The sequence below is a fragment of the Scyliorhinus canicula genome, chromosome 8, assembly GCF_902713615.1.
Source record: "Scyliorhinus canicula chromosome 8, sScyCan1.1, whole genome shotgun sequence".
NCBI lineage: Eukaryota > Metazoa > Chordata > Chondrichthyes > Carcharhiniformes > Scyliorhinidae > Scyliorhinus > Scyliorhinus canicula.
In genome coordinates this window covers 42,143,841-42,164,636 of record NC_052153.1, presented here as the reverse complement: position 1 = coordinate 42,164,636, position 20,796 = coordinate 42,143,841, and the positions used below count along the sequence as shown (strand labels likewise).

Sequence of the window (20,796 nt, the reverse complement as noted above, 5' to 3'; positions counted from 1 at the left end):
CTGGACCCGGGTCCCCGGGAGGCCATGGGCGCGATTCTCCGATGTCACGCTGGTTGGGAGAATAGCGGGCCGCGCCGGTTTTTCACGCGACGCCGGTCCGACGCGCTCCCGCTATTCTCCGAAACGGCCAAATCTGTTCCGTCGTGTTCCGCGCGCCAAAACCCGGAGAATCGCCCGATTCACCCAAAATGGCGATTCCCCGGAACCCCCGCTACTCTCCGGCCCGGATGGGCCGAAGTCCCGATGGCGTGACCCCAGTTCACGCCGTCGCCGTCCACACCTGCTTTTTAAAGTCGTCAGCCAGCACGACTGGAGTGAGGAGGTGAGCGGACCGTCCCGGAATCTTTGCAAACTGGGAATGCACCCCCGAATGCAACATCTCAGCCGCCCTGCCATGTGGCTGGTGGGCATAGCCCACTGACGCACCGGTGAGGAGGACGTTCTTAACTGACCGTTGGACGCAGAAAGTGACCAGGGGTTAAGCTAGCCGCATGTCAGCAGCGCAACCAGGCCACCGGGATACACAGGTATCCCGTGGCAGGCGGATGCCGAGGTGTCGAATAACCTCTGTCTAACATGTCCCGTTTCTCTGCCCCCCCCACCACCCTTCTGTAGGTGACCATAATGTATTCGAACCGAATGGCGATGTTCACCGCAGTGGTTGGGGCTGCTGCACTGCAGTTGGACATCCAGCAGCGTCCACAGCGACATCCCACAGTGGATGCAGGGGCAGCTGCAGCAGCAGAGGGAACGGCAGCCGAGTGGCCCGTCGTCGCCGTACAGGCCACAGGCGCTCATGGCCGGTATGTCCAGGGGGATGCAGAGGGGAACATTGACCCCCAAACACTGAGGACGGCACAGGATGCGGGCACTGATGTCGAGCAGCATGGGGGGGGGGGGGGGGGGGGGGAGGAGGAGACACTGATGGTGGAGCCAGGGCACCAGAGGCGACAATCGAGGCCTAGGGTGTTCTATGCCCGGATCTCTTTCGAGACACTGCCGGACATCAGTTGGAGGAGGAGACTCCGGTTCAGCAGAGAGACGGTCGCACATATCTGTCACCTCGTGGCGCACCTCGCCCCACGTGGAACGGGAGGAGGACACGCGATCCCGGTTGCCGTCAAGGTGACGGTGGCACTTAATTTTTATGCTACCGGCTCCTCCCAGTCTCCGAGTGGGGACCTATCCGGGATATCACAGGCATCGGTCCACAGCTGCATCCGGGATGTGACCGACGTCCTGTTCGCCATCACAGACCGCTACATCACCTTTCCCGAGGACCGAGCAAATCAAGAAGCACGAGCCCGTGCATTTGTCAATGTGGCCGGGATACCGATGGTGCAGGGAGTGATCGATGGTGTTCACGTCCCCATGCGCCCGCCTGCAGGCAACAGGGAAGTGCTCACAATCAGTAGGGGGACATACTTCATGAACATCCAGGTGGTATGCGACCCCCACATGAAGATAATGCACGTGTGCGCAAGATTCCCTAGGAGTGTGCATGATGCGTACATTCTTGCACAGTCATTCATCCCTGCTATGTTTGAGGGACGGCCCCCCCCGGCTGAGGGGCTGGTTGCTGGGCGACAGGTGTTATCCACTGAGGTCTTGGCTGATGACGCCCATACGGAGGCCTCAGACCAACGCGGAGACTCTTTACAATGAGGCCCATGCAGCAACCAGGGGTGTGGTGGAGCGCTGCTTTGGTCTGCTGAAAATGAGATTCAGGTGCCTGGACCGCTCCGGCGGGGCCCTGCAGTACCAGCCTGAGAGGGTCGCTCGCATTGTTGTGGTCTGCTGTGCGCTGCACAACATCGCAATGCAGAGAGGAGATGCCCTGGTGGAGGAGTTGTAGGGAGAAGCCACTGGCAGTGGTGCCAACACGGAGACAGAGGAGGAGGTGGAGGAGGAGGTGGAGGAGGAGGTGGAGGAGGAGTAGGTGGAGGAGGTGGAGGAGGAGGAGGAGGAGGAGGTGGAGGAGGAGGTGGAGGAGGTAGGTGGTGCGTCGGGCGCAGCACACAGACACGACCCGGGTGCTGGTAATGTCCAGGAGGCTGCACGACGGCACCGGCGAGGACAGCGGGCACGCGACGCATTGGTGGCTGCAAGATTCATGCGTCGCATGCGACGGCATCGCTGAACACTACCACTACCACCTGCATCGCCCATCGTGCAGACGGACAGCACACAACTCCCACCACCCCCCGCACCCCCGCTCCGTGTACACTGCTCCACTTCGAGATCACCCTTACCACTGCGGCACAACCGTATGGCACGACATTGATGGGCGTCAGCGGGTGTGATCAGTGCCATGTTGAATGATGACAGCCCGCTCTGCAGTGAGCTGTGAGCTCAGAATCGTTAGACAAAGTCTGACTCATGGCAATAGCTGAACCATCCATCTCAGTGGTCGTTGAGTTCATCAGGGACGCTCCATCACATGCCCGTGTGGCGTAGCTGGCGTAGGAGTGCCGAGGACTACGGTGTCCGGCTGCGGGCGGGGGGGGAGACTTTACACCCGGCACCGAAGTTTCACCGCTCATCAACCCCAGCGACACTCGGTCACCATCACGATCCCCGTGGCAACTGAAAAATCACAGTCTTACAAGTTAGGTGCAACTGTGAGTTTAATGGTAAATATTAAGTACAGATGTTCTAGCCCCTACAACTAAACTGTGCCCTTCAGCCGTTCCAACTTACTATGTGTCCCTCTTCATTGCCTTACGGGCCCTACCACTACGTCTAAGTGAATCCCCAGATTCAGGTACAGCAGGAGTGGAGGCGGGCTGCTGAGAATCACGCCCCACAACATGTCTCCCCATCGGCACTTGTTTCTTGGGGCGACCCGGCCTTGATGGGCCAGGTTGCTCCGCGGGCGTTTCGGATGACGTGGTGCCACCCTGCTCTGCCCGCTGCCCACCCGATGCACCAGGGGGGAGGCCGAGCATTCAGGGACGTCCTGTGATGGAGTTACTGGGACGGGCCCCGGAACCTCCTCCTCCCTCGGGGAGCCCAGTGCCCCGTTGCCCCACCGACTGGCACTGCCAGTCCTGGAGGCCTGCAACGGTATCGGCCAGGGTCCGAACGTTAGCAGAGACGGAGTCCAGGGAGTGAGACATTCCCGCCAGGGACTGTGCGACCTCAACCTGTGAGTGCGCGACGCCATCCAGCACGTGCGTCAGGAGGTCGATGCTGGGACTGGGCCATGACCTGGTGAGACTCGGCCAGGGCCCGTAGCGCGCCGGCAATGTCGTGTTGGCTCTGGCGCATTGCTGCCTGTGAGAGGGCAGCCCTCTCCAGGGCCATGGATGGCGCATGCACGTGATGCCCAACGCCTTGCATAACCTGACCCATGGCCGATACCGTTTCACCCATTGCCTCGACCGCGGACAGCACCCGTGTGGTGTCGGCTTGGGTGGCTGCCATGAGCAGCCACTCCCTGCTCCTAGATGCGATTTGACTCCTCTAACTGCGTCTGCAGCTGCTGGATGACGGCCCTCATCCCGTCATTGTGTCCCTGGGTTTTCAAAATGCATCGGCTGTCCAGGTAGGTCGCGTAAATCCAGGAACCTGGGAAACGTCTGGGTGGCAGCTGGATGCTGGGCCTGGGCTGCCCTCCGACTGTCCAGCCCCTCGGCTGCTCCGACCTCCACCTGCTGTACCGGCTCAGCTGTGTGGTGCACACCAGACCGTGATCACTTAATTGCCCAACCGAGGTGAGTGTCTCTGGGATGGTGGATGGTGTGGGAGACAGCAGTGCCGCAAGCTCTAGGTCCTCGTCCGTCAGAAATTCAGGAGGGTCCTGGTCCCAGTCATGTCCCAGCGCAGGGCGCACGCGGACCATGTACGGTTCAGCGTCATGTGATTCTGTTGACTGTGTCGCCGTTCTCTGTGCGTCTGGGTCCACTGACCCCGTCCTGTCCTGTCTCACGGCCCGAACTTCGGGCAACGGACAGCCATGAAAGTCGTCACTGTCCGTCCTCTGTATGTCCTGCTCGAGAGTCCCGGATTTGGAGGATGGCACTCCTCGCTGACCTCCTGCCACTCTCTGGCATGCGACCCTGGGTGCGGTGGTCGTCGTGGATGGTCGCCTGTGTGTGGCACCAGACGGCCCTGGACGTTCGTCAGCTGGCCCTAGGGAACAGAATGATAAGGGGTTAGTTAAACATGCTCAGCCGGGCATAGGATGGTCCAGTGGGTAGAGTGTGAGGGGACAGAGGATGGGGGGTCCAGTGGTAGAGTGTGAGAGCACAGAGGATGGGGGGGGTCCAGTGGGCAGAGTGTGAGGGAACAGAGGATGGGGGGTCCAGTGGATAGAGTGTGAGGGGACAGAGGATGGGGGGTCCAATGGGCAGAGTGTGAGGGAACAGAGGATGGGGGGTCCAGTGGATAGAGTGTGAGGAGACAGAGGATGGGGGGTCCAGTGGGCAGAGTGTGAGGGAACAGAGGATGGGGGGTCCAGTGGATAGAGTGTGAGGGGACAGAGGATGGGGGGTCCAATGGGCAGAGTGTGAGGGAACAGAGGATGGGGCGTCCAGTGGATAGAGTGTGAGGAGACAGAGGATGGGGGGTCCAGTGGGCAGAGTGTGAGGGGACAGAGGATTGGGGGGTCCAGTGGGTAGAGTGTGAGGGGACAGAGGATGGGGGGTCCAGTGGGCAAAGTGTGAGGGGACAGAGGATGGGGGGTCCAATGGGCAGAGTGTGAGGGGACAGAGGATGGGCTGGGAGTGGTTGTCATTCAGGGTTGTCTCACTTGGTTCTGCACCTCCAACCTCGCATTGCGCGACCTCCCGGGTGGCAGATCCCCCGCAAGGTCCAGTGCCCTCTGCTCGAACACTGCCAGGGGGTGAAGAATGGGTGAACCCCCTCCGGTTCTGTTCCGCTCCCGGCTGCTGTGAGCAGCCTTGTCCTGTTGGGGGGGCATGGATAGAGCATCACAATTCGGCAGGTATCAGCAGGGCATTCAGATATTGGCACAGATTGGGGGGAAAGTTGCAGCTACACCATGGCATCTCTCCAGGGGGTCGCAGCGCTCAGGTGGGTCTGTGACAACTTTGTTAACCACCGTCTACTCACTCTCGCCCCCCCCCCCTCCCCCTCGTGCCCGGTGGGGAGGTGGGTGATGAGGGACATTGGGGGGGAGGGGGGAATGGTTGTGACCCAGGGGCACCCTTGTAGCACTTACCCTGGCAGCCCTGGTGAGGTCATGGTGCTTCTTGCGGCACTGCTCCCCAGACCGAGGGGTCTACCTCACAGCACTGACTGCCATGCCCACCTCACGCCATGCCCGTCGTACAACACTGGAAGGGTGGCGATGCCCTCATCTTGGGCAGATGATGCCCCCGTGCTGCTCCACCTCATCGAGGAAGGTCTCTAGGTCCGTATCACGGAACCTCGGGGCAGCCCTCCGTGGCTCCGACAATTCCCCCCCTCCTTTGTTTTAGTAGATCGTGCCCTTTTACGACACGGAGCACCGTCATTCGGGCGTCGCGCGCTTTCGACATCACCCCCCCCCCACCCCCCCCCCGTGTTCCGCGTGGCCCCGATGCTAGCCCATTCCCGGGGCCAAAATAGGTCGCGATCGGGGTCGTTTCGCGCTGTCGTTGAGCTCGACCGAGTTCACAACGGCTTTCCAGAGGCGGCGCGGCATCGGAGAATCACGCCCCATATTCGGGGTGTCGGACCAGCCAGGGTTGGAAACGGGGTGCGGAGGCAGATATCATAGCCTTCGCCTCGTTGATCGCCCGAAGGCGGATCCTGCTGGGATGGAGAGCGGCCTCTCCATCCTGTGCCCTGGCGTGGCGGGGGGACCTGTTGGAATACTTGACCCTTGAGAAAGTTAAGTTCGAACCGAGGGGAAGTTGGGAGGGGTTCTACATGTCATGGGCACTATTTATTATGCACTTTCAAGAACTGGATAACATCGAACATTAGTTGGGGGGGATTGGTGGGTGGGTTGGGGGGGGGGGCAGGGGGGGCTATGTATGTTGAAGATGGCTATGGGTAATCCCTGATTTCTTTTTTCCTTTGTCATTTGTTTATGTTAACATGCGGGCTGATGTCTGGGCATGGTGTTACTGTTGTTACTGTTATGGGGTTTGAGATAGTTGTTGTTGGTTATTGATTGTTGTTGGGTGTAAATTCAGGAGACAAATTGTGAAAAAGGAGGAGAATAAAAATATTTTTTTTAAAAAGAAATAAGGGAAGATAAGTCCCCCAGGCCTGACGGTCTACATCCTAGGGTGCTAAAGGAAGGGGTAGCAGAGATAGTGGATCCATTGTTTATAATATTCCAAAATTCCCTGGAAATGGGAAAGGTTCCAGTGGATTGGAAAAATTCTAATGTCCTTATTCAAAAAGGGAGGGAGGCAGAATGTGGGAAATTACAGAGCAGTTAGTTTGACATATGTTGTTGAAAAATTGTTAGATCAATTATCAAGGCCGTAATATCAGGACATTTGGAAAGCCAAAATGATATCCATCAGAGTCAGCATGGTGTTATGAAGAGCTAATTATGTTTGGCTAATTTTCTAGAGTTCTTCGAAGATGTAGCAAGCAAAATAGATAATGGGGATCATGTAGATGTAGCATATCCGGATTTCCAGAAGGCATTTGATAAGGTGCCACACAGAAGGTTAATTCGCAAGGTGAGATCACATGGGATTAGGGGTAACGTATTAGCTTGGATAGAAGACTGGCTAACGGACAGGAGACGGAGACTCGGGATAAATGGGTCTTTCTCTGGATGGTAGGATGTAACTAGTGGGGTGCCACAGTGTTCGGTTCTTGGACTCCAGCTATTTACAATCTATATTAATGAGTTGGATACAGGGATAGAAGGTTCTATAGCCACATTTGCAGTTGACATGAGAATAGGTGGGACACTAATTTGCAATGAGGAAATAAGAACTTTACAAATGGATATAGATAGGTTAGGAGAGTGGGCCAAAATGGGGCAGATGGAGTTTAACGTGGATAAGTGTGAGGTCTTGCATTTTGGTTGAAAAAATGGGAAGGCAACTTATTATCTAAATGGGAAGAGACTTTGGGGTGCTCCGATACAGAGGAATGTGGGTGCCTTCGTGCATGAATCACAGAAATCTAGCATGCAGATGCAGCAAATAATAAGGAAAGCAAATAGAATGTTGCCATTTATAGAAAAAGGAATTGAGTATAAAGGTAAGGAAGTGTTGTTGCAACTATACAAGGCATTAGTAAGACCCCATCAGGACCATTGTGCACAGTTTTGGTCCTGTAGCCAGCGACTCCAGAGCTAAGTAAAGAAACAGAGCCAAATTGAGTGTTAAGCACACTCACCCAGAACGACCAACATTCCCCTTATTTGAGGAAAGATGGAGTGGCATTGGAGGCAGTTCAGAGGAGGTTCACTCAATTGATTCCAGAGATGAGGGGTTTGTCGTATAAAGCGTTATGGGCCAGGGTTTCAAAAACTCCAAAGTATATCATGGAATTCACCTGACCCACGACTTTTCATAGATTTGATTATGGGGAGCACAAGGGTCCACTCTCCAGGTGTTATGCAACAGAGACCTTAAAAGTATTGTTTATTCTATGAATCCGGTTAACATTTTATAAACACACAGCAAACAGTTTATCAACTACCAACCTTGATAACCCCCCAAAAGGTACAGTACTCTATAGCTAACCCTTAATAATCCTTAATAACCTTCCAAACAACATCCATAAGTTAAACCCTTTTTTTTACAAAGACAGCAGGTTTAAATTCTCTACAGAAACAGGTATTACTTTGAAATCATCAAGTGATCTGGAGACATTCTTTAGAGAGAGAGAGATATATAGCTTCTTGTTTGAATGCAGCTCTCCAACTCTGAAAACGAAACCAAAAACAGAGCCACAAAGCAGCTTTGCAGCTCAAACCAAAAGTAAAAAGACAGACAGACAGCCCAGCTCCACCCACACACTGACATCACTGCAGCTATTTGATAAACACCCATTTCCTAAAAGTACATCCGCCTAACAGAAGAGAGATTGAACAATTTAGGCCTATACTCTCTCGAGTTTAGAAGAATGGGATCTCACTGGAACCAAATCCTGGCATCCACATATTCCACTGGCACTCAAGGTGCAGTTGAACATCCTTGACCTCCAGTGTGTTTAACCCGCGGTTATGTGTCAATTACATGCAGCACTCACACCAGCAACAAAAGCATCAGCAATCTGCAAAAGCATTTCTTCAATGGCATCATCAGGTGGCCCATTGGGATCAATGTTGGGCACCAGGTCCTGCAGCGTCTTCTAGCTTCAAAACTGAGTGGTTTCTGGACTCAGACGTCCCCCTGATCCCGGTGTTTCAGGTATCTTAGCAACAATTGTCCTTCTTTCCGGCTAAAGAAATGGAAGGAAACATCAACAGCAGCCTCTAGGCATTTGCAACCACCAGCAGGAGCAAGCAGCAAACACTAGCTGCATCTGTGAGGTGCCCTCTCAACTAGCAAGGGAAATTTATAATTTGAAATAGCCTTTAGCTGTGAAGCTAGAGGCTGCTCATGGTCAAAGGGGGTGAAATTGAATTTCAGGAGAGAAGCTGCAGCAGGGCTCTGTCCTGGAGGTGTTTGGTGGGACAGACAGGATGTGAATAACAGGAAAGATCAAAATCGAGATTCGCAGCGGGCGCAAATAAGTTTCCGATTCACCTGGCCCGCCCAAAACTAGTGACAATATCGTTAACGCAGGCATCATTTAGTGCTCCTATTTAAAAATGTGACGCTGCTGCAATGGCTGCTGACGGGGACAGAGGAGGTGAGTAGCCATTTCTACATTCTGGCAAGCAGCTCAAAGGCACCGGAGCTGTTGGCCCAGTGTTTGGGAGGAGGGGGGGGGGGGGGGGGGGGGGGGGGAGGGAATCCTGCTATGGGTCTCCACAATATTTAAAGATGGCATGAAAGTCTCACGGACGCAAAGCACCTCAACCCATGTGGCCCCCAGGCCTGTAACCTGGAACGCTTCAGACCCCTAACCAAAAAGGAGTACCAAATGATGCCTGCGTTAACGATATTCCCACCATTATTAGGCTAGATCCGGAACTTGCCCTTCGGAGCAGGCCGGGCAAATCGCAAACTTGTTCGCCCGAATCCCAATTTTGGTCTTTCCTGTTATTCACCCGGAGCAAATCTCAATTTTGGCCTTTCTCCCTATTTACCCGGCTCGCCCAGATCCACGCCAGGCACAATGCAGTGGTTAAATCGTGCACTCTGTGCGGGATTCTCCGTTCTGCCAGCGCACGGGAGTTTCCCAACGGCGTGGGGCTGCCCCACAATGGGAAGCCCCATTGACTGGCCAGCGTAGCGGAGAATCACACCTGCGGGTCGGGGCAGAAATGTGGCGCAGAAGGGCGGAGGATCCAGCCCTATATGTCTGCTAAAGCTGTGATTAAGAGGTTAACAGATAGGCAGGCTGTAATGTGACTCGTTGGAAGGGCTGGGTCTATTTGTCGTCCTGTTTTCATTCCTGCCCTGTATCTGTTACTTTTAATTTCATTTTAAGGGTTCTGGTCTGCATTCTGAGGAAAGGGCGTGAGTTTCTCATACTGTCTTCTGAAGGCTTTTCACCCAGGTACTTTGCAAAGAAATCTATAACTGAGTGTTAACTGTATTACTAAATGGCATTTGACATGTTTGTATTGGTTTTGCCTGATTGAAAGTTTAGAAGTAGATTGGAAAGTAGCTCAAATACCTTTCCTTATTTATAAAAGATCCTTAGTTGTCGGTGGATTCACTCCTGGAGCAAAGTACCATTTTCTCACTATTTACAAATTGAAAAATTGTTGGGGTCTCGTCCAGTTTTCTAAAATAAATTGGGGTCTGGTCCGGGTATCGTTACAAGGTTGATAAGGAGATGGAAGTTTCAATTCATGGTACACTGGCATCTTATTTTGTTTGATCGAATAACTAAGATGGTAGATGAGGCATTAAATTAAAGAAGTGAAGGAGGGTTCAGAAATGGGGAAATCTTTAACCCTTAAGAGAAATGTCAAGACTATAGAACAGCAAAGTGATTTGGGTAAAACCAAACAGATTGCGTCAGGAAGGGACAGGGAGATTAGCGATTATAATATCACAGAATTGTTAAGGTGCAGAAGGAGGTCATTCAGCCCATTGTGTCTGCACCAGCTCTCCAGACGAGAATCATGCCAATCCCTGCCTTTTCCCCAAGCCATTGGGCATTGTTTCTATTCAAGTAATCATCCATCTAATGTACTCTCGAAAGCCTCGAAATGATGTCATGAACTAAAATATCCAGGAAAAATAGTAAAAAGTTACAGTTCGGAATGTTATGTATGAATGCATAAGGCATTTGTTACAACATAGATGAATTAATGGCACAAGTTGAGGGCATAAGTGGGTTCGATGTAATAGTTATCACTGAGATGTGGCTGCAGGATGATCAAAGTTGGGAACTAAATTTTGTGGGATGCCTAACTTTCAGAAAAGATAGACAAAATGGAAAAGTAGGCAGGGAAGCTCCAATAATAAAGGATGAGATAAAGACCATAGCAAGAAAGGACTTCAGCTCAGAAAGCCAGGCAGTAGAATTGATATGGGTGGAGCTAAGAAGTAATAAAGGATGGAAAAGTCTGTTCGGAGTAGTTTACTGGCCCCTTACAGTTGTGTTGGACTAAGTATAGATTAGCAAGTAGTGGAGAATGTAAGATGGGTAATGCAATAATTGTTGGGGATTTTAATATTCATATAGACTGGGAAAATCAAATGTAGCTTGGAAGAATAAGTTAATGGAATGCATTTGAGCCATGGTTCTAGAACAATATGTTTAGTAATCAAGTAAGGGAACAGATTATTTTCATCTATTATCGTGTAGTTAGAAAGGTTTCATATGTTGCATTGTCAGTTTTCATAATAGATGACACAAAGAACATACGAGAAATTGTGGGGAACCAAGGATCTAATGGGCGAGAAGGAACTTAAAATAATTCATATTAGTAAAAATAAAAGTCCAGGGGATCTCGCGATACAATGTGACCTGGATCCCGCCCATAGTGGGCAGCATCAGTATTTGGCAAATCTGCATATTGGAATGAACAGCTGGTTTGACTCCAATATGCAGCTCCCCTGATCTACCCAAGGCTTTAGGATCTAACTCCTTTTCCTCGGAGGCCTCAGACGAGCACCATTCAGTACTGGCCCCTACCAATGGGGACCGGGCAGGATGGCACTTGGTGGGCTCTCCCAGGGGATTGGAGGCCCCTGGGTGGTTGGCTTCTGAGCAGAGTAGCACCATGGCACTGCTGGTACCACCTTGGCGTTGGCACCCATGTCATGGGGTTGAGAAATTGGGGTGCCATTTATAAAGGATGTCCCGATCTCCTGCACTGAGGAGATCCGGCGAGCAGAACTCCTCAGCACACGAAATACAACGGAGTGTGGCATTTGGGGCAGGTGGGGCATTCCCTACTGAGCCATTCCCCACTGGGCCATGGGGGAGCGTTCCCCGCTGGGCCACCAAAAATAAAACAGTGTGCCGTTAGATAGTGTGGTCATTCCTGCTGCTTGTAGCCCCAGGAACGACCCCTCGATTCCGGCACAGAATGCATTTGTTTAGTTTTGGTTAGATCACACCCAAAATGTTTAATTGTGACCCCATCTATCCCTTCAGGTGGAATAAAAGATTTCATGGCACTCGTTCAAACAAGAGGAATAGAATTTTCCCATGTAAAAAAGGAAAGATAGGTGTGCATTTCTGGAGCATCTTCCATGACCCGCCAGATCGTTACAGCCATGGAGGTATTGTTTGACATGTATTTTTTGACATGACTGTTGTAATGTGGGAAATATGGCAGCCAATTTGCACACAGTCAGCTTCACAAACAGTAACATGATAATGACCAGCCAATCTGTGAGGTCAATTGAAGAATAAGTACGAGTGAAGACACCTGGCATAATTCCCCTACTCTTTGAAGTAGCACCATGGGATCTACCACACCCACCTGAGAAGGAAAATTACTTTAATATCTCCAAAGCAACCGCACCTCTTACAACACAGAACTCACTGAAGTGACAACCTTGATTGTTGAATCTACAATCTTGAGGCTTACAGACGCGAGTGCTTCCAACTGATCTATGGCTCACACCTACATTTTGGGCTGACCACCATTTATTTATCCCTTGACCACATCACCAAGGCAGGTTATCTTCCCTTTACAGATCATTTTCCCATTACAGTTTTGTGCAAATTGGCTGCTATGTTTCCTATATTCATCATAGTGACTGCACTTTAAACGTAGTTAACTGGTTATAAAACGCTTTGGAACATCCTCAGGTTGTGAAAGGTGCTATATGCATGTAACTTTCTTTATTCCAGCCCTTAAAATACCTTGACTTGATTTCTCTTGTTTTATTTTCTAGTTCCCACTAAAATCTTCCGAAAGTTTACTTTTCTACGTTTTAGAACATAGAACAGTACAGCACAGTACAGGCCCTTCAGCCCACAATGTCGTGCCGATCATTTATCCTAATCTAAGATCAACCTAACCTACATCCCTTCAATTTACTGCTATTCATGTGCCTGTCTAAGAGTCGCTTAAATGTCCCTAATGACTCTGACTCCACCATCTCTGCTGGCAGTGCATTCCACCACTCTCTGTGTAAAGAAGCTACCTCTGACATCTCCCCTATACCTTCCTCCAATCACCTTAAAATTATCTCCCTTCGTGACAGCCATTTCCACCCTGGGGAAAAGTCTCTGGCTATCCACTCTATCCATGCCTCTCATCACCTTGTACACCTCTATCAAGTCACCTCTCTGCCTTCTTCACTCCAGTGAGAAAAGCCCTAGCTCCCTCAACCTTTCTTCATAAGACATGCCCTCCAGTCCAGACAGCATCCTGGTAAATCTCCTCTGTACCCTCTCCAAAGCATCCTCATCCGTCCGATAATGAGATGACCAGAACTGGACACAAGGGGCGGGATTCTCCCGACAGGAGTCGAAGTGCCGACGCCGGAGTAAAAACCGGAGTGTTTTACTCCGGCCTCAGCGCCCCTTCCCAGACCCCTATTCTCCCCCCGCCGTGGGGCCAGCAGGAGCGTTGTGCGATTTACTGGGGCGGGGCGTTGGCATGGCGTCAGAGATCCGGCGGCACGCAAAAGAATCAGCGCCTTGGGTCCCGCGCATGGCAGTTGGGCCGGCGCCAACTAGCGCATGCGCGGAGGCCGCTCTCTATCTCTCTGCTGCTATTGGGAGGTCTATGGAAAACTCCCAATAAAGTGACTGCTCCTTTCTTGTTTTTGACTTCCACCCATACTGACTTAGTAGACAAACCCTCCTCAACTACCTCCTTTTCTGCAGCTGTGGTGCACTCCCTAAATAACAGTGCCACTCCCACTCCTCTTTTACCTCCCTCCCTATTCTTCTGAAAACATCTAAACCCCGGAACATCTAACAACCATTCCTGCCTCTGTGAAATCCATGTCTCCGTAATGACCACAACATTGTAGTTCCAAATACTGATCCATTCTCTAAGTTCATCTCCCTTATTCCTGACAATCCTTGCATTGAACAGACACACTTTAACCCATTCCACCGAGTGCAACTTTGCCCTATCAACTGTCTATCCCTCCTCACAGACTTGCTGCATATTATTTCTGCCTGTTCAACAGCTACCCTTTCCTCTGATCCATAGCTCTGGTTCCCATCCCCCTGCCAAACTAGTTTAAATCCTCCCGAAGAGCTCTAGCAAACCTCCCATCCAGGATATTGGTGCCCCTTCAGTTTAGGTGCAAACCATCCTTAATCTACAGATCCCACTTTCCCAGAAGATATCTCAATGATCCACATATCTGAAGTCTTCCCTCCTGCACCAGCCCTGTAGCCACATGTTCAGCTGCACTCGCTCTCTGTTCCTTGCCTCACTTGCACGTGGTACCGGTAGAAATCCTGAGATCACTACTCTGCTTGTCCTGCTCTTTAGCCTCCAACCTAACTCCCTGAAATCACTTTTTGGACCCTCATCCCTTTTCGTAGCTATGTCGTTGATGCCTATGTGCACCACGACTTCTGGCTGCTCACACTCCTCCTTAAGAATCCTGTAGACTCGATCCGAGACATCCCTGGCCCTGGCACCCGGGAGGCAACATACCTTCCGGGAGTCTCGCTCGCGACCACAGAATCTCCTATCCATCCCCCTAACCATTGAGTCCTCTATCACTATTGCTTTTCTATTCTCCCCCCTTCCCTTCTGAGCTACAGAGCCAGACTCAGTGCCAGAGACCTGGTTTTCAGTATTATTAGCTTTAATAAGATGTTTCACAAGCTACACAGCAATCCCATAAGTCCAAATATTTAACAAATCTTTACCCTTTTCCAGGTACTAATGAGCTCTGGTGGACAACTGAATATTAAGTTTAATTTTGCTTGCACTGTGCTGCCACTTACTGGAGTGTGGAATATTCCATTTCTCTAATCTTTCTGCTTTAAATATTCCTCACTGTCACCTTTAAACTGTCCTCAATATGCCCCAACCGATCGAAGATTTAAGACCTTAATCGGAGCTGACGTGGGAGCCCCGTAAATATGGCAGACAGAACCCGATTCAGGGATTCTGCCTCCATTCTTGTTTCTGGCTATTTTCGCCCGCAAAGGCCAAGGATGCAGACAGCCAACCTGCATGCAACACTCCTACCCTTGCCAACTCTATTGCAGGGATAGGCAGTCGAACCAACCCAGCACCTGCCCCCCCCCCCTCCCCCCCTCCACCACCCCCACAACCCTGCAATGCTCGTGGAGTTGGGCCCCTTCAGTAAGAATAAGTGGTGAATCATGGCGGGGACTTAATCCCAAGTGGGGAACTGAAAGAAAATAATGACCTCCTCTTGGAATTTTTCCAGTGTCTGGCTTTGAAATATAAACAATAAAGATTTGTTCTCTCTGTTTCAATAGCTAGATGTTGTATTACAAGATAGAAATGTTTTCACTTCTTGTGATTGATTAAAGGGCTGTGACCTGCAACGCTAAATTGACCATTATATTTGATTAACATTGCACAAGTGTTAACATGTATTTTTTCCATTGGGAAAAGTTCTCTTATGCATTCGAAACTGAAAAAAAAATACTGATTGGAAATTGAAGTGCAATGATTTGAAGTGATTTACATGCACAGAGCCCTTTCAAAGTGACAAAGAAAAACCTTTCAACAGCTGTCAGAGGAAAAACAGACACTGCTGTTGGAGTGCAATGATTGATAGATCATCTGGTGTCGCCTAAAAAAACGTAGCCATCTATTTCTGCTATTGTGATAGGTTCCACTGTCTGTGGGCTGGAATGGTTTTATTGAGAAAGATGAGCCCATTACTAATGCTTGGCTGAGTTTCAAAAGGTCCAAAACCACTTACCTAAGCAGGCAATTATATAGACATGTTGATTGACAGTTCTCAGAGGTAATTTAAGGACTATCTATCATTTATGTGGTTAGTGAAATAGATGTTATTTTTTACAACAGATTGACCACTTTTGGTGGTTTAACCTTTTGGAATGGCTTTATTGAAGGAGCATTTTCTCTGTATGGTATATTTGAATGACATTAAAGTATTAGAAGTTTATTTTTTAATGTCCATTTCAAAGACATCTTGATGTCTACTCATAGTGGATACTGGTGAATGGCTATGGATGATACATGGGCGGCATGGCAGCACAGTGGTTAGCACTGTTGCTTCACAGCGCCAGGGTCCCAGGTTTGATTCCCGGCTTGGGTCACTGTCTGTGCGGAGTCTGCCCGTTTTCCTTGTGGCTGCGTGGGTTTCCTCCGGGTGCTCCGGTTTCCTCCCACAGATCCTGAAAGACGTTGCTGTTAGATGAATTGGACATTCTGAATTCTCCCTGAGTGTACCCAAACAGGCGCCGGAGCGTGGTGACAAGGGGATTTTCACAGTAACTTCATTGCAATGTTAATGCAAGCCGATCTGTGACCATAATAAAAGATCAGATGAGGGAACATATGGGGTCTGCCGGTTCAAGGAGGAGGTACGGATGATTTGGGGGAATGGATGGGGAATGAAGGTATGATGGGGCATAGGGGATATGAGGGGGATGAAGTGCCATGGAGACCATGAGGAGGCATGGAGGAGGAATGGAACTGGGTGAGCGGTAAGAATTTAAGCACCTGGCATTCATCTTTACACTGGGGACATGTCTCTATAACAAAGGCAAGTGTTTTATCCGACTATCCTGGAGAACTATCTGCCTCAGTTGCTACCATGGCCTGTCTCCAGAAGCAGCAGGCCCAAACCCATCCTGCCCTGGCTGCCTGGAACAAAATTATGGTGGGCAGAGGCCTTTTTAAAGGAAATAGATCTGCCAAGTTGGGAGATTTTCCATCTTGACCTTCCCACCTTCTCCACGAAAATCCGGCCCGGTATCACTCCGAAGTTGATGGAATACCTCCCACTTGCCTGGATGAGTGCAGCTCCAGCAACACTCAAGAAACAAGAGGGCAAAGCTAATTGGAATCCCAACCACCAGTTGAAATATTCACTCTCTGTATCACATTGACAGCGATGTGTACCTCCTACAAAATGCCTCCTTCAACAGCACTTTCCAAGCCCATGGCCTTGATCACCTGGCAGGACAGGGGCAGCAGATGCATGGGAGCACCACTATCTGCAAGCTCCTCTTCAAACCACGCACCATCCTAAATTAACTATATAACTGTTCCTTCACTGTCGCTGTAGCAAAATCTTGGAAGTCCCTTCCAACTCTATGGGTGTAGCTACAACAGATGGGCTGCAGCGGGTCAAGAAGGAGGTTATCCAGGGCAATTAGAGATGGCCAGACAAATGCTGAGATTGTCCGCAACACCTGTAAATACTGTATGTTTTTTGTTAACCCGACAAAACGCGAAGCAAGCTACTTTTTTTTTATCCTCACAGAGAAACTGAAGATTGAAGATAGTTAAAAACTTCAGTTATTCAAAATGAAATTATCCAAAAGTCTTTGGGTCAGCATTGTGGCCGTTGTTTCTACCGTTTTCATTCTTGGAGCAGTTGCAGCAATTCTTCTCGGAGTATTTCTGACACGAGGTAATTCACCAGTCAGTGATCGGTAAATGTATTATTCAATTGGTAATGTGACATAATGGGATGAATTCTCCATTGCTATGCGACAGTAGTGGGTTTCCGATGCTCCAGTCCCCCTGCTGGCACGGGCAGCAAACTACACGCCCCGAGCTGGCGGGAGGGTGCAAATAGGTGATTTGCACCCATTTGCATCCAATTAACACGCAAGAAGCCCGAGTCTCCGCTCCCACGTGTTATGCACCGACACCACAGTGGGAATTCCACATCATGCACTTTTCCTAAGCCCTGATGCAGTGGACCCCATAGTGGTTCAAGGGGATCAGTGTATAACTGAGGTGTCTCCCTAAAATCCATTGGAAGGCCCCCAACCCCACACAACACAAATCCTGCCCAACCCACCCACCTAATCCCCCCCCCTCTCCATCAGATCTCCCATCAGAACCCCCAATAAGACCCCCCCCATCAGGCCCCACCATCAGATTCCCCCACCAGACCCCTCCCAGCAGCTTTCTCCTGTGAAAATCATAGAATCATAGAATTTAGAGTGCCGAAGGAGGCCATTCGGCCCATCGAGTCTGCACTGGCCCTTGGAAGGAGCATCCCACTTAAAAAGAGGACGTGAAAGCACTTAGCTGCTTGTGATGTGGTGTGGAACTGTTAATTATAGCAAGAGTGTTCAGAAACAATGTGGTTAGCATCAAAGCAGGTCATTCAAGCATGATAGGAAATATAGATCAACAATCCACCAAGCATCTCTTTCTGGAGTAATAAAACTGTCAACACAGGCTAATAGAACATAGAACATAGAACAGTACAGCACAGAACAGGCCCTTCGGCCCTCAATGTTGTGCCGAGCCATGATCACCCTAGTCAAACCCACGCATCCACCCTATACCCGTAACCCAACAACCCCCCCCTAATGTATTTCTGTGTGAAACTGAATGGAAGGTTTGCATTTCAAATGCTGTCTGGGGATTTGAAGCCATTTGCAGTATACTGGGCTTTCCAGGAAACCTCTGACACTTGCAACAGCTGTTGCTTTAAATACATGGAGGTAACAAATGTAAGGGAAGGGCAAGTGAAAATGCAGTGATTTTTCACTGTACTGCCTGGACTGCTATTCAGCTTTCTAGCAGGGGTGACTGATGGGGATCTCTGATGGAGACTCTTTAAGGGGGGGGACAGGGGGGTCTAATGGGGGGTCTTATGGGGGTTGGGGTTTTGCTGCTGGGGTTCGGGTTAACCTCATACTGTAGGGGTGGGGGGGGGACCCGTTATTCCCGTGGTTGGTGTGGGGGAAGATGCCGCTACTTTTCAGCAGAGGGGGCAGCACAATTTGCATTGTAGGGGTTTGGGGGGGGGGCTTGCTATCTGACTGCCTGCTCGAAATGGCGGTCTGATACTGAGTTTCTGATGGAATCTGGCGAGCTCTCCTCCATGTATAAATTAGCAAGGTAAAGGTGAGGGAATCACAACTGTGCACTACTCCTACTGCCAGCAGAGACCAGGAGCAAGTCTCTGCTGGCGGGAGCACTTAGCCTTCAGAACGGAGAATCCAACCCAATAAACATTTCCTTCATTCGAATCCCAAATTTGCAATAGGTAGAGACAGACAGACAAACAGACAGACAGACAGACAGACAGACAGAAAAGAAGTTAGACGGAATAAGAAACTTTTAATCAGCTGGTTCTCAATTTGAATCCTTCCTATGGGCCCTTAGAGAGAAAATTGTACTGCCAGGCACCTGTATATTGCTGATCTTTGGCTCAGATTCACAGTACTATATAACAAAGGCAATGACTTATGTTTCTTTTCTTTCAAAGCATCAACTGTCGGATCAAGGGATGTTTTCTTCCTCGTAGATTTCAAAATATTAGATGCTGTTTATACTGACACCTTGGCAATACCCGGTTCGGCTAAGTTCTCTCAATTAGAGAATGAAATTCAGACACAAGTAAGAGGTCATTTGTTTCCTATCGAGCCATGTTGGTCCAAACATTACATTGTTTTGTTGGAAATGGTAGATTCGGTATTAGCCTTTGAACTGCTTCACTCTCAAATCCAACAAAATGATTCAAAGCGATCACCCTTATTGGTGACGGTGGTTATATTTTATTCAGTATGTGTAAAACCTGACACATACTAACTTCTGAGCACCAATATCAAAGTGTAACGGCAATCTAAAAGCAGGTAACAGCACAATATCCATGTGACAACGGCAAATGGCGATGTCCCGGGTATTGCCATGCCAGTTAATATGGCATGTGCACACATAATCCCTCCGCCAGCCGGTTCATCTGTGGCATGGTCTCCAACCTCCCCGGGTGAATAACTCTACTCTGCTGAAGGAATCCCTCCTTATAATTTCCTTACACGGACAAACGGGGCAGCACGGTAGCATGGTGGTTAGCATAAATGCTTCACAGCTCCAGGGTCCCAGGTTCGATTCCCGGCTGGGTCACTGTCTGTGTGGAGTCTGCACGTCCTCCCCGTGTGTGCGTGGGTTTCCTCCGGGTGCTCCGGTTTCCTCCCACAGTCCAAAGATGTGCGGGTTAGGTGGATTGGCCATGCTAAATTGCCCGTAGTGTAAGGTTAATGGGGGGATTGTTGGGTTACGGGTATAGGGTGGATACGTGGGTTTGAGTAGGGTGATCATTGCTCGGCACAACATCGAGGGCCGAAGGGCCTGTTCTGTGCTGTACTGTTCTATGTTCTATGTTCTAAACCCATGGAGACCAGTTTTCCCCAATCTTACATCTACACAATATAAATACATAGACACAGGCAATGTGAAAAGCATACAGAGTGTAGTACTACTCAGCAGAGAAGATGTGTGGTTTTGGCTGTTCTGCTAATATTGAGGCCTGGGATTCCACTAACGTGTCAATGCTTTAGTTCTAATACAGAATATCATCTGTTTTTACGCTTTGCTGTGTTTTGACCATATTGTCCCTTTCAAAGTCTGGGGGACCAGTAAAATACTTGATCAATGAATGTCCAAACCCGGGTTTCCAACCCATCACCTCTCAACTGCTTTTACCCAGGGCATAGAAACATAGAAAATAGGAAAATGAGGAGGTCATTCAGCCCTTCGAGTCTGCTCTGCCATTCATTATGATCATGGCTGATTATAGAATTCAATAGCCTAATCCTGCTTTCACCCCATATCCTTTGATCTCATTCGCGTTATGTCCTATACCGAACTGCTTCTTGAAAACATGCAAGGTTTGGGCCTTAACTACTTCCTGTGGTAACGAATTCCACAGGCCGACCACTCTCTGAGTGATGAAATTATGGGGGAAGGAGGGAAATGGTGGGGAGAGGGGTTGGGGGTAGGAGAGAAATGGGAGGGATTGGGGGAAAGAGGGAAATGGAGGTAAGGAGGAACCGGGGGAGAACGAGGGAAATGGGGGGAAGCATAGATCGGGTGAAAGGGGAGAAATGGTGGTTGGGGGGGGGGGGGAATGGGGTGGGGGGGGTGAGCTGACGGACATAACCTCGTCCTATAATAAGCTGGTGAGGAGGAGAGCCTTCCTTGTCCCCTGGCCGTGTTGGACCCTCGCCACTGCCTGTGCTGCATCCTCTGGCTACTCCTGTGACTCCTCCCAGGCTCGTCCTCCAGCCCCTCCTTGTCCGCCTCCTCCTCAGACGAGGCCACATGTCCCTCCTCCTCCTCCAGTATGTCACCCTGCTGCTGTACCAGGTCGTGGAGGGCATAGCAGATCACCACAA

The 20,796-nt window shown here is 50.0% G+C and overlaps 1 protein-coding gene across 4 annotated transcripts in view; it reads left to right on the top strand.

Moving 5' to 3' along the window:
- The window catches only part of LOC119970195 (transmembrane protease serine 9-like), a 122,682-nt gene that overhangs the window by 9,928 nt on the left and 91,958 nt on the right, over window positions 1-20,796 (top strand). For 3 of the 4 annotated variants that reach the window (XM_038804439.1, XM_038804442.1, XM_038804441.1), the window contains exons 2-3: window positions 16,917-17,066; window positions 18,888-19,018. In XM_038804439.1, coding sequence (XP_038660367.1) covers window positions 16,961-17,066; window positions 18,888-19,018 — 237 coding nt within the window. In that variant the 5' untranslated portion in view covers window positions 16,917-16,960. Of the gene's footprint in view, window positions 1-11,759; window positions 11,781-16,916; window positions 17,067-18,887; window positions 19,019-20,796 lie in introns of those variants that run through there. The other variant, XM_038804440.1, reaches the window with a different exon arrangement.